This window comes from Aulonocara stuartgranti, assembly GCF_965226115.1.
Source record: "Aulonocara stuartgranti genome assembly, chromosome: 6".
Classification (NCBI taxonomy): domain Eukaryota; kingdom Metazoa; phylum Chordata; class Actinopteri; order Cichliformes; family Cichlidae; genus Aulonocara; species Aulonocara stuartgranti.
Window position 1 is genome coordinate 495001 of NC_138944.1, and position 12985 is coordinate 507985.

General features: G+C 50.3%; 3 protein-coding genes across 4 annotated transcripts in view; 2 read left to right on the forward strand and 1 right to left on the reverse strand.

Moving 5' to 3' along the window:
- The window catches only part of LOC309708276 (calpain-2 catalytic subunit-like), a 12869-nt gene extending 12481 nt beyond the window's left edge, over window positions 1-388 (forward strand). For both annotated transcript variants that reach the window (XM_082536153.1, XM_082536154.1), the window contains 2 exons: window positions 76-134; window positions 216-388. In XM_082536153.1, the coding sequence (XP_082392279.1) occupies window positions 76-134; window positions 216-239 (83 nt within the window). In that variant the 3' untranslated portion in view covers window positions 240-388. The remainder of the gene's footprint in view (window positions 1-75; window positions 135-215) is intronic.
- Window positions 389-1591: 1203 nt separating this feature from the next.
- Window positions 1592-11815, forward strand: LOC309708275 (calpain-1 catalytic subunit-like). Its single transcript, XM_082536152.1, has 22 exons — window positions 1592-2054; window positions 2182-2422; window positions 2502-2571; window positions 5057-5175; window positions 5314-5447; window positions 5603-5771; window positions 5951-6034; window positions 7105-7190; window positions 7266-7340; window positions 7414-7574; window positions 8839-9008; window positions 9087-9098; window positions 9177-9388; window positions 9468-9507; window positions 9579-9644; window positions 9725-9782; window positions 9867-9931; window positions 10018-10086; window positions 10393-10471; window positions 10545-10658; window positions 10746-10804; window positions 11508-11815. Exons 1-22 carry the CDS (start codon window positions 2023-2025, stop codon window positions 11532-11534), a joined length of 2142 nt encoding a protein of 713 aa, XP_082392278.1. The 5' UTR covers window positions 1592-2022; the 3' UTR covers window positions 11535-11815.
- A 155-nt stretch (window positions 11816-11970) lies between these two features.
- mrps28 (mitochondrial ribosomal protein S28) lies at window positions 11971-12919 on the reverse strand. The gene has a single exon (XM_082536176.1). It carries the CDS (start codon window positions 12816-12818, stop codon window positions 12297-12299), a length of 522 nt encoding a protein of 173 aa, XP_082392302.1. The 5' UTR covers window positions 12819-12919; the 3' UTR covers window positions 11971-12296.
- Window positions 12920-12985: the final 66 nt, after the last annotated feature.

The window sequence follows — 12985 nt, forward strand, 5'->3', positions numbered from 1 at the left end:
GCATCTCTCTGAGTTTTAACTTTCCCTCTGTGCTGTGACCTTTAAACTTTAACGTGTGACGGTCTTCCTCCACAGAGGTCTTTACGAAGCTCGACACTAAGGGCAGCGGTTTCATTGAGCTCGACTTCCAGCAGGTGAGACGTATGATGCGGTGACGTGTATGTGTCAGTGTGAGCGCAGAGGCTGACGACGACCATGTCTTCTTCTTCTTGCAGTGGTTAAACTTCGCCATGATCTGAGCCGCAGCCTCAGTGGTTACTGCAGCACGCCTTCTTCGCCGTTTACTGGCCGCCTCACTTCCTGTCACCGCTCCTGTTTTATATGCATGGTTTAGTTTCTACACTAACTTACTGACATGTAAAGTCAATAAATTCTCCAAACCTGGAAACTGTGTTCGTGTTTTACTAATGATCAACCTGTAACTGGCCACGCCCCCGTGTGTCGGTGCTTCACAGTGAAAATGGTGAAGCTGCTCTTGAACAGACGCCTGCCGTGAACATTTCATTTTGTGCGGTGTTTCCTGAGGCTGACGCAGGCCGGAGCTCAGTTTCATTTCATAATTAGATCAGCAGCTGTGAGAGGTCAACATCTGGCCGCAGGTGACTCGGCTCCTCCTCACACTCACAGATCGAGCAGGTGACCCGCTCCACAACAAAAACATCCGAGTCAGAAAGTGTCTGAGCTCATCATAGGTCAAAGTCTACGTCATTACGAGAGGCAGCAGGTGGAGTGTCTGGACCAATATTTGAGCTCCCTGATGATGTCACAGTGACGGTCTGAAACATGAAAACAGATACAAGCTTTGGTGCACAGGTGTCACAAAAACAGCAAAGCTTAACAGACTGACGTCCCGAGGCGCCCAGCAAGTGCTCCACAGCACGGCCTCCATGAAGCAGCACATACTGCAGCCTGATTGGCTGCTAAAAGCAGTGATCGATTAGTGATTGGTGATCTTCTCAGATCCTTGTGTTCTTCCTGCAGGGTCACATGTATGTGACATCATCACTGCAGATCAATAATTCAGAGAAGCATCAGCCTAGTGCAAACACAGCCACTTCCTGTTAGAATGACTGATCACGTGACACGCGCGCGCGCACACACGCACACGGCGATGTAGCCCCGCCCCTCCCGCCGGGCGGGGCGCGGTGCTGCAGCTCAGCATCTTCAGCAGCATCCAGGACCCGGTGCAGACCACATCCCGGAGCAGGACACAGAGGAGCTCCACACGGGTGCAGGTGAGCCTGGAGCTGGGACCGAACCGGGCTGAGCCGATCCCTGTTGGTCCCAATGTTTTTTCCGTTTCCGGTTTGATCAGCTGATTTCTCCGTTTTTGCGCTGATTCAAGAAAACTGATTACATCATTGCGTCGCTGGACCAATCAGAAGCCCCAAAGCTGCGTGTAGATTCAGACAGAAACAAGAACAAAATCAGCTGTTTACCGTTAATGACGTCACGGCTCCTGTCACCAACGGCAGAAATATTATGACGCGATCACAATTAACGGGGTTGATGCAGAAAGTCCTCAGCCCAAAGGCATGACGGGAAAACGTGTTCCTCAGCTGAGTTGAGACAAACCATCCGGTCCTCTGATCGATCAGCTGTGATGAGTCCGCAACTCTTTGAACTCACACAGGTGTGTCCTCACCTGTGTGAGCTGTGTCGTCCTTACATGATTTTTGTGGTGTTCTATCACAGCGTACTGATTGATTGGTTGATTTTTGTCTGAAACAAGAGCAGGTGTGCTGATGGTCCTGCCTGAGGGCTCCTGCTGTGAAGCTTCAGTTCAGTCGAGTCAGTTTCATATGTTTTATTTATACGTGATCAGTCGCCTCTAAGTACTTTGTACTGTAAGATAAAGACAATAATACAGAGAAAAAAACCCAACAGTCATATGAGCAAGCACTTTGGCGACAGTGGGAAGGAAAAACTCCCTTTTAACAGGAAGAAACCTCCAGCAGAACCAGGCTCAGGGAGGGGCGGGGCCATCTTCAAACTGTAGGAGAGGGAAACAGAAGTGTTTACATGATGAAGGTCACCTGGGGTTTGTTTACAGGGTCAGTAGAAAAATTCAGCATCAGTTTTACTTCCTATCAGCCGTGAGCCTGCCAAACAGACTCCGGTACAAACCTGCTTTCCTCTGCTCTGATTGGCTGCTCAAAGTTCTGATGTGTTCTGGCTCAGGATGTTTACAGGCGTGTCTGAGCGGATCCAGATGGACCGGGCCCGAGCTGCGGGTCTGGGTTCGGTCCAGCAGGCCGTGCGCTACCTGAACCAGGATTTCGAGGCCCTGAGGCAGGACTGCCTGCAGAACAGGACCCTGTTTGAGGACCCGATGTTCCCCGCAGAACCCGGCTCGCTCGGCTTCAAGGAGCTCGCCCCATTCACGGCCAAAACCAGAGGAGTGGAGTGGAAGAGGCCGACGGTGAGCCTCCACACACACACACACACACACACACACACACACACACACTCTCATATCTGCATCTGATTGGCTGTTCCAGGAACTGACACGAAACCCTCAGTTCATTGTGGGCGGAGCCACCAGGACCGACATCTGTCAGGGCGCTCTGGGTAAGTCATGTGACCTCTCACAGGTTATCTGTCTAGGTTTAACATACTGCTACTTATCTGGCGGTTATTAAGAAGTTGTCAGAGAAGCTTTCCGACAGTCATGGAGGCAGTTATCAGGTAGTTATTGGTGCAATAATTGGTGCAGTTATCGAGCGGTTATATGCAGCTGTGGCTGAATGAACTTTAGTATCAGCGCTGGAATAAAAACTCCGCATCAAACCCAAAATCAGCTGCTGACTCTGTCCTGACCCGCCAGCTCAGATTAGCACTTTTTGTTTGCTTTGACGCCGTCACAGAGACGCTTATATGCAAACATCCTTATTTTCATTGTCAGAGCTCCCAGTTTGCACTGGAACAGGCTCAACCGGTCTGGTATGCAGTGTGAGTCGGCGGTTGGAACTTTCCAGTAAATCAGGTGTGTGATTCTTAGAACCACACACAGAAACCTGCACTTCCTGTTCCTCCAGTACCTTCTCCTGAACTCCAGGAAACTGTTTAGCACCGCAGAACCTTGTGGGCCTCTTGTTTAGGTGGTTCTCGATGCTGGTTGGTTAACCACACTGACCTGTGCATGTGTGGTTTGTTGTTCATTAACAAGCCAGTCATCCTGAAACTGTGTTTCTGCTTTGAACAAACGTTATTCAGCACATGCAGCACTTCGGCAGTCATGTGATTCAGGCTCCGCCTCTTTCATGTAAACGTGCTGGTGGTTCGATCAATGAACTCCAGGCTGATTGATCCAGCTGATCATATACATACATACAGTTAAGAGTTGTGTTACACTCCTCTGTCTCTTCGGTCAGCTGAGGCCATCATAACTCTGCATCTGTGAAAACAGGAAGTAAACCAGGTCCTCACAAACAGGCAACACCAGCATGTGTGTATGAGTCAACAGACTGGTCTCTGTGTGTCTCTCACACACAGGACTCCACCCAGCTGACTCACTGTGTGTGTGTGTGTGTGTGTGTTGAACTGGACAGGAATGATCGGTATGAACCCTCCACCCCTGGCCGCTGGTGGGAGGAGCTCAGGCTTATTTTCGATGCTTTGGCTCCGCCTGCTGGAGGCAGAGAAGCACTTTATAATAACAGGGGACTCAGACTGAGTGACAACTAAACAGTAATAATGGATCAATAACAAAAACAATCAGCATTAACGTTCCACTGCGCTGCTTATTGATCCCTAAAAGCAACTCACAGAGATAAACAGGAAGTGGACAAAATACCAGAAACACTTGCAGGGCTACGAGCCTGGCTCTGGCGATCCTCAGTCTTTACTTCAGTTTTGAGTTTGTTTACTTCCTGTCATGTGACCACTGCTTACCAGCTGTAACTCGTCCCTGTGTGGATCCATTTTGGTTCAGTTCTAATGTTTTTGTCTAAAGTCAAAACTTTTGGCAATTCCAGCTCCGCGCGAATTTATTTATTTCAGAATTCCCCATGTTTTTAGTTACCATGGTTACCCTGCTCCACTAATGCCGGGGCAGCAGCGGTTAACAGGCCGTCTTCATCACTCAACAACCAGGCGCTCAGCTTCGGTCTCACCTGCCTCTACTGTGTGTGTGTGTGTGTGTGTGTGTGTGTGTGTGTGTGTGTGTGTGTGTGTGTGTGTGTGTGTGTGTGTCACTTCTCTGTTCTGATCGTGTCCACCAGCAGAACACCTAAAAGCTCTGATTTAAGCCAGACAAACATCCTGAAACACGCCGCATTCAAACATAACGTGAATGTCAACGATGATTCCGATTCAATGGACTGAAGCTAAGAATCACTCTTACTGATCTCTGAGGTCGGGGTCGATCATCCAGTCAGACCTTCCTGAAACACAGGCAGGTGTGCCACCTGTGGTCGGCTCTGAGGTGTCTTTCTCTCGCTCGTTGTGGACTCGCTCAGGCCCAGTCTCCATCCAAGCCTTGAAAAAATAAGATGAGCGAAGGGGTTGTTTATTTGGTTTAACCCTTAACCTTTTAATTAAGAGCTTAAAATATTGTCTAAGCTTCACCTGTTTCCAGGTGTAAACCAGGTGAACACGAAGAATGTGATGAACATATTTCCTGAAGTAGAGTTTGATGTTACGGGATGTACTTGAAAGCAGCACTCTGACCTGTATTGATCTGTGAACACTGGACGCCCGTCCATTAGCCGGAACCATTAGCAGCTTAATGTACTGTTAGGATTTAGCTTAGCATTAGAGTCCCGAGAGACCGTCAGAAGAATGTCGACAAACACTTCCCAAACTCATCATCATCATCATCGTCCAGAGTCATGCTGATCTGATGTGAGCTCAGCGCTCCCAGCAGCTCTTTACCTGAATATGGTGATGTAACCACAGACCGCCTGCAGAGGGCGCTGCCTCTCCATTCAGGTTTGTCCAATCAGATCAGATTAAAAAGAATAAGCAGAGGCTGCAGCTTCACTTCATTCAGGCTGAAGTAACTTGTAAAAGAGGCTCAGGTGTGCACCTGTCTCACCTGTGCGTGCTCCTGCAGGTGACTGCTGGCTGCTGGCTGCGATTGGCTCGCTGACGCTGAACGAGCAGCTGCTGCATCGCGTTGTTCCTCACGGTCAGAGCTTCAGCCACCAATACGCCGGCATCTTCCACTTCCAGGTGAGACTTTCTGCACCGAGGCCACGCTCATTCACCTGTAAAACGTGCTTTGTGGACATGGTTTGAGTGCGGCTGGTGGTTGATGCTGGATGAGGACACACCTGTCACAGGTGACTGATTCTCCTTCTTGCTCTGCAGTTCTGGCAGTTTGGGCAGTGGGTGGACGTGGTGATCGACGACCGGCTGCCAGTCAAAGATGGCGAGCTGCTGTTCGTCCACTCGGCTGAAGGCACTGAGTTCTGGAGCGCTCTGCTGGAGAAGGCCTACGCCAAGTAAGACCCGCCCACCTACAAACAGGTGTTCATGTTTGTAGGTGTTTGTTTGTGGTTTCAGGTGCCGATCTCCAGCCTCGCCGGTTTCAACGCGATCCAGCACGGCATCTGCGGGTGAACTTTGTGTTTACTGCGTGTCTCTTGTTGTTTCTCAGGTTGAACGGGTCATACGAGGCGCTGTCCGGCGGCAGCACCACTGAGGGCTTCGAGGACTTTACGGGAGGCGTGTCAGAGATGTACGAGCTGAAGAAGGCACCCAAAGATCTTCATCGCATCATCAGTAAAGCGCTAGAAAGAGGCTCGCTGCTCGGCTGCTCCATCGACGTCAGTTACGTCTCCTTGGAGTCAAACACACAAAATGTCCCGCAGACTTTCAGCAAATCAGTGCAGGCGCTTGTTTCTGTTTCAGGAAGTGATGTCACAGGTTTTTCAGGTGTAATTATATGTGATGATGTGAAAACGGAGCGTTTGTCCACACTGATCAAACGAACTTCTGTCTTCAGATCACCAACAGCCTCGACATGGAGGCGGTCACCTTTAAGAAGCTTGTCAAAGGCCACGCCTACTCTGTGACAGGCCTCAGACAGGTGAGCTCAGCTGCGAGGTAAAAGTAACAAACTGTTACCTGAGAGTCATGTCAGCTCACCTCCCTACGTTTGAATAACACCAGAGTGTGATTTTTCACCACGTCACTGTTTAAGGAACAAACTGTGAAACGTTGGCTGTAATAACAAGGATCCAAATTAAAGTCATGCAAAATGAATATTTAATTTATTTCTTTCATTTGTCAGAAGGTTCAGTAACACGTGACTGGCTTCATGGTCAGAATCAGAATGACTTTATTTATCCTCAGGGGGCAGTTAGGATGGTTTGGGCGTTTTGGAGTTCAAGGACTAAATGTGTTGGTGGATTTCCAAAAAAAGCTCAAATCAATCCAAAGTGTGTTTGAGTCGATCTCTTCAGCAGCAGACGGCTCCAGATCACGAAATGATTGTAGGCCGGTCGCTTTGACAGCTCTAGGGATGAAATCCTGTGAAAAGTAGGAAGTAGATTCTGCAGCTTGTTGCAGGGCGTTGATGTGGTCGCTCTATTACGTTTCCTGGATGGGGCCGAAGCTCACGCTCGGCTCCTTTTTACTGACTTTTCTTCAGTTTTTATACAATCAGCCACATCTCGCAGCTGATCGACTTCCAGTTTAAACTGGATTTTAATCTTGTTGGTTGGATTTTAGATGTTTTAACTAACAAAGCTCAGTGTGTCAGCTGGTTCTTTACTATATTACACACTAATGGCTGTTGTAGTACACAGGCTAACAGGCATTTCATTCATTTTTGGGCTCTATCTGATAGATACAGTGAAGAGTGACAGAAAGCAGAGAGAGGGCAAAGGACCACGGGTCGGATTCGAACCCGGGCCGGTTGCCCACTCATCCCAGCGAGCCAAACCGGCGCCCAAAATGATGACCCTTTTTTATAAAGTTTTATTGAATCAGTTTTAGACCAAGAGACATCGAGTGTCCTTCATGCCTGCTGCCTGCTGCACTTTGCAAATCAGTTTCCCATTGGGGACAATAAAGTTAGCATTGACCATTGTTTCTCAGGTGAACCGCTCAGTTTTAGATTTCCTCATTTGATCTCAGGTGTTTGTCCTCCTGTAGGTGGAGTACCGGCGCCAGCGCGAGCTGCTGATCCGGATCAGGAACCCCTGGGGTCAGGTGGAGTGGACCGGAGCATGGAGCGATAAGTGAGTGCTGCAGCTTGTCAGACTCTAAGTGGGAGGAGGAGAGCACGGAGAGTTTAACGTTTGTTGGTGTTTCAGCTCCTCGGAGTGGAACGCCATCGACTCGGCCGAGAAGGACGAGATGCTGTGTAAGATGGAGGACGGGGAGTTCTGGTATGTTTGCTCTGTGATGATGACTGTGGTGTCTTTAAAGGACGAAGATGTTCAAACGACTGTCGCTGTGCAGGATGTCATTCCAGGAGTTCCTGCGTCAGTTCTCCCGGCTGGAGATCTGCAATCTGACTCCAGACGCTCTGAGCCAGGACTCCACCAGCTTCTGGAACACCGCCACGTACGAGGGCAGCTGGAGGAGAGGGAGCACCGCCGGGGGCTGCAGGAACCACCCGAGTGAGGACGGAGGGGCAGATACACCTCTTTTATACAAACATGGTGCCGTGCTCAAACTAGAACCAGTTCGACGCACGCCCACCAAGTCAGGACCTCTGATGTCAGTGACTGTGGGAGGGGCTACCAGTGATTGGCAGACCCAGCCAGACAACCTGTAATCCTGTATCATAGTTGGTTCTCAAAGCTGAGGAAATGCAGACTGGTTCTCCGAGGCTCGGCACCACGTTGGTGAAAAAGAGGTCTGAGTATGTCGCAGGGATTGTCTGGCTTGTGTGTGACGGGGGTGTGAAGAGTCTATGTAACATGTGAGCATGCGTGTAGGCGCAGCACCTGACGGCAGAGCAGAATGAAGAAGGTTTTGGAGTTGATAGAGACGGTCTAACGGGCTGCAGCCTTTGCAGTGTGTATTAAAAGGAGCAGTACCCTCATTGATCATGGCTCGAGTTGGGAGTTCGCCTTGTAATCAGAAGGTTGCCGGTTCGGACAGTCTCGGTCGTTGTGTCCTTGGGCAAGGCACTTCACCCGTTGCCTACTGGTGGTGGTCAGAGGGCCCGGTGGCGCCAGTGTCCGGCAGCCTCGCCTCTGTCAGTGCGCCCCAGGGTGGCTGTGGCTACACTGTAGCTGCCATCACCAGTGTGTGGATGTGTGTGTGAACGGGTGGATGACTGAATGTGTAAAGCGCTTTGGGGTCCTTAGGGACTCGTAAAGCGCTATACAAGTACAGGCCATTTACCATTGAAGCCTCGTCTCTTCAGTATTCCTGGTGTCTCAGATAATTTCTGCCTGCCTCACTACTCTGCGAAAAGTGAAGGGGGTTGACCCCAAAGGAGGACATCTACCCCTCTCGTCCCAGTCTCCGGACCATGGTCCGATGGCGAGGAAACGTTAACAATTAGTTAGTGCAGGTGAGCCCAGGTGGCTCTGACTGTTGGCGTACCTTCAGGGTGGTGTGTTAGTGAGCGGGCCTGGACCCGACACAGTTTAAGTCAGTCCATCAGATTTTTACTGAGTCCCCAATCAGCATGAAAGTTTTTGTGCATCTTTATAATCTGGATTTTAGAGTTTCTCAAACCAACAGCGCTGCTCGGCGTGTTGATCACTGATAAGCAGATGCTACATGATGATCTTCAGGGGCTCAGCCGAACTTCTGTCCTGATCTAAGCGTCTAAAGAGAGAAGCGGAGGACCCAGCGTAGAGCCCGCGCTACACCTGACACCTGTGTGCGCCTTGGTTATAACTACATACTCGTGATGCTCTCCTGCAGACACCTTCTGGATCAACCCTCAGTATAAAATTTCCCTGCTAGAGGAGGACGATGACCCCGAAGATGAAGAAGCCGCCTGCAGCTTCTTGGTGGCGCTGATGCAAAAAGACCGCCGCCGCTACCGCCGCCAAGGCCAGGACATGCACACCATTGGCTTTGCCATCTATGAGGTCAGAGGTCAGAAAGGTGATGTTGTTATCACGCTGTATTTCTGCTGTTGGTGACGTTTCCTCTGTTCTCGTTCACAGATTCCTCAACAGGTGAGTCGCTCCGGTCCGTTTCACTTTTCCGTTTTTGTTTTAACTCGCTAACGGTGGCGGCGTTGGTCTGTCCCCCAGCACCGAGGCTGTCCCAGCGTTCACATGAAGAAGGACTTCTTCCTGCGTCAGTCCTCTTGCGCTCGCTCAGAGACCTTCATCAACCTGCGAGAGGTGAGCGGCAGGTTCCGCCTGCCGCCCGGCGAGTACCTGATTGTCCCGTCGACCTTTGAACCCTCGAAGGAGGCGGACTTTGTCCTGCGGGTATTCACAGAGAAGCAGTCTGAGAGCCAGTGAGTTCACCATGATCTATCTAGACACCTTTACTTATCAAAATAAAAGACCTCTCAGTGACAGTCTGTGACTCTGCAGGGAGATGGACGACGGCGTGGTGGCGAACTTTGATGAAGAGGTAAACAAACCAAACTGGCTGCTTTATGACTTTGTGTCTTTGGCCTTTGACCTTCCTGCTCTTCTCTGCAGGAGGAAGTGTCAGAGAGCGACATCGACGACTCCTTCAGGTCCATGTTCGCTCAGCTGTCTGGAGACGTGAGTTCATGAATTAAAACGTTCTTGGACTGAACGTGCAGAAACAGCGAGGACGTTCACTTCCTGTTTCCTCCCTGTAGGACATGGAGATCTCAGTGCGGGAGCTCAGGACCATCCTCAACAGAGTCGTGTCCAAACGTGAGTCTTCCTCAATCAGATGGAGGCTTCTGATTGGTCAGAGAGGTTGGCTCTGATGTGGTTGTGATCTGGTCTGGTTTGCAGACAGAGACCTGCAGACTGACGGCTTCAGCACGGAGTCCTGCAGAGCCATGGTCAGCCTCATGGACGTATCCTCGCCGCTCAGCACGTTGGACAGGTAAAGTTTGATGACTGATGTCTGAAATAAGACGTGTTGGCCTTGACTCGATCTCAGAAAGATGGCAGCGCTCGCCTCGGGCTGCTGGAGTTTCAGATCCTCTGGAACAAGATCAGGAAGTGGCTGGTGAGTGTGAACACCTGAAGCTCACAGGTGAAAGATATCGAGTTCATTTCAAACATAAAAACTTTATCTGTCATGAGACGGAGCACCGAGTCGCGTGTCCCTTCGATCGCTTTCCTCTTTTTCTTCCAGTCTGATTAGTTTAAGAAGTGGCCCCAAGTCTGAGCGATTGATTATCGGTGCTGGTCCATCAGGTCCTGGTTTTGTGGGTTTTAAATGTTTGGGTAACAAAATCTTCAATCCGATTGCTGATCGATCCGATCGATCCGATCGAGTCCTGCGATGACGAGTTTGGTTTCATGTTTTCAGGGAATCTTCAGAGAGTTCGATCTGGATAAATCTGGCTGCATGAATTCCTATGAGATGCGTCTGGCGCTGGAAAATGGCGGTAACTGAGTATTGCATTGTTACTGAGCGTGCTCTGTTGCATTAAACTGACCTGAGATCTGTCGCGTCCGCAGGCTTCAAACTGAACAACAAGCTGCATCAGATGCTGGTGGCTCGATACGCCGACAACGAGATCATCGACTTTGACAACTTCACCTGCTGCCTCGTCAAACTGGAGGCCATGTTCCGTAGGTTGATCATGTGACCGCGAGAACATGCACAATAAACCTTTTAACATTTTATTTGTCCTGAGCTGCTCCGTGTGTGTTTGTCAGGAACCTTCCAGCACCTGGACACAGACGGGACGGGCACCGTGGAGATGAACCTCATCGAGGTAAACCGTCTCTGAGCTCCACAAACACTGAGCTTAGACGCGCTCGAGTATCAGACCCATGTTAGTTTCATATGAGCGGAAGCAGGTCTTTGATATGTTGCCTGTAAGCATCAGTGTCCGTCAGGCCTGTGATGAGAATCATGTTTTGCATCATTTTTCTGTGTAAATACTGTTTTCGTATTTATGGACCTGTTGTTCCATACGTGGAGTATCTTCCATCTTCAGCGTACAGTCTATGTTTGTGGATCATTTTACAGGAAACGTTAGGGTCGCCTCCGGCTCTGTTTGGGAACCAGGAGGCGCAGAAAGGTGTTTAAGTGCCCCTCCTGCCTCCAGTCTACATTTTATTTATTGTTTTTATAATAACAAATTTATTCTGCTGCGTAAACCAGATTACTGTGGACCGATCTTTTCATTGCTTGAGGAGCCGTGCATAAAGGATGCTTTGACTCAGTCAGATCTCTTGTAAGCCGATGATTTACGGTTCACGATTTGTCTGAGCCTCTGTGCCAGAGCGTAATTCTCACTCGCTCACATTAAAGCACAAACCTTTGAAAAATGACCCCCGCCTCCTTCCTGCGAGTCACGAGGATTTAGGACATGAATATGAATATAAATGTGATTATTACACAAAAATAAAAGTAAATAATCTGTCACATCAAACTTTAATCTCACAGACTGTCAATGTGTCTTCTCTCCTCAGTGGCTCTGTATGAGCATGTGCGGCTGAGTCACCTGAGCGTCAGAGCGCCTCCTCCAGGAAGAACCAGTCCATCACAGCTCTACTGCACTGAACTACACTGCAGTACTACTACTATACTACTGCAGTACTGCTACAGTAAAGCATGCAGCAGAAAGATATTAATCAGAGTACTCTGCAGCCTTATTCATATCCTGCATGATCACACACACAGGTATTGTAGCACACCTGTGCAGGTAGTAGTTTCTATAATCACGGGTCTTCCAGCTGTTGAATGGATGCTGGGAGAAAAATAAAGTAATTGATCAGCATCGTTGTGTCTGTTTCTCTGAGCTTCGCCTCGTTTCCTGTGTGAGGAGCTGCTGATGCTGCTCTTCCCCGACCTGAAGCTTTATCAGCTGACCTTTAACCTGCCATCTCACCTCAGTATTGCAGCTGTGTGAAACCGAGAGGAGTGAGCTGAACGTCGATCACACATTTATTTATTGCAGACATAAAGAAAACAGCTGCAATGATTTTTCCATGACAGACTTTTACAAACACACTGCATGTTATGACATCACAGTTCCGTGATTGGTTAGTTTCGGTGTTGATGATAACGAACAGTGACAGCAGCCATCAGCTCCAGCAATGTCACGTGACCGGGGTCAGGGGTCATTCAGCACAGTCAAACGTCACGTGATAAGAAAATCTGTTTAATTCAGTCCTTGTTTCGGGCCCTGCTGAGCCTCGGTGCGCACACGAACAACCAGAGTCCTCCACCCGTGGGCCACAGTCCACCTCGTTCCAGCCTCAGTCCCGGATCTGGTGCTCCCGTCCGTCCAGCGGGCCCAGCAGCACTGCCTGGGCCTCCAGCAGCGTGGTGTCGGTGCTGGCTCCCAGGAAGCGGGCGGTGAGCTCCATGTCCTGCAGCCGCAGACGGACCCTGGAGCCCGGCTGCAGGCCGTCGGCCCCGGCCGGCCGCTGACACACGCAGTGGAACTTCCCACCGAAGTCGATGTAGAGGTCGTCGCGGACCACCCGGAACACCCTGCCCACCACCACCGCGTCCTTGGCTGGGCCCATCTGGATCAGCGGGGACCGACGAAACAGCGCAGCGAAGCTGAGCTCCGGATCCAAAGAGGAGGCCTTCGGCCCGGCCGCGTTGCTCTGTGTCTCCCGCCGGAGCACCTCCTGGTGGTCGAAGGCGGCGGAGAACCCGGAGATCGGGCTCTCGGCGGGGCCCGAGTCCGAGCTGAAGGAGTTCCGGAGGAACCGGGGGGAGAGCCGGACCCGATACCGGAGCCCCGACACGACCCTGCACAGCGCCGCCATGTTTACCGCACAACCGGAAGTTCTGTCTCCGCGCACTTCCTGTGAAGGCTGTAGAGGCAAAAGCGTCACGTGGTCCTCCAAAAAGCACTAAGTAGACTTTTATTTTCTACCCAACATTTTACACTTAAGTATACAGTGAGGTCAAATATCTTCCTCCTGGATCAAAG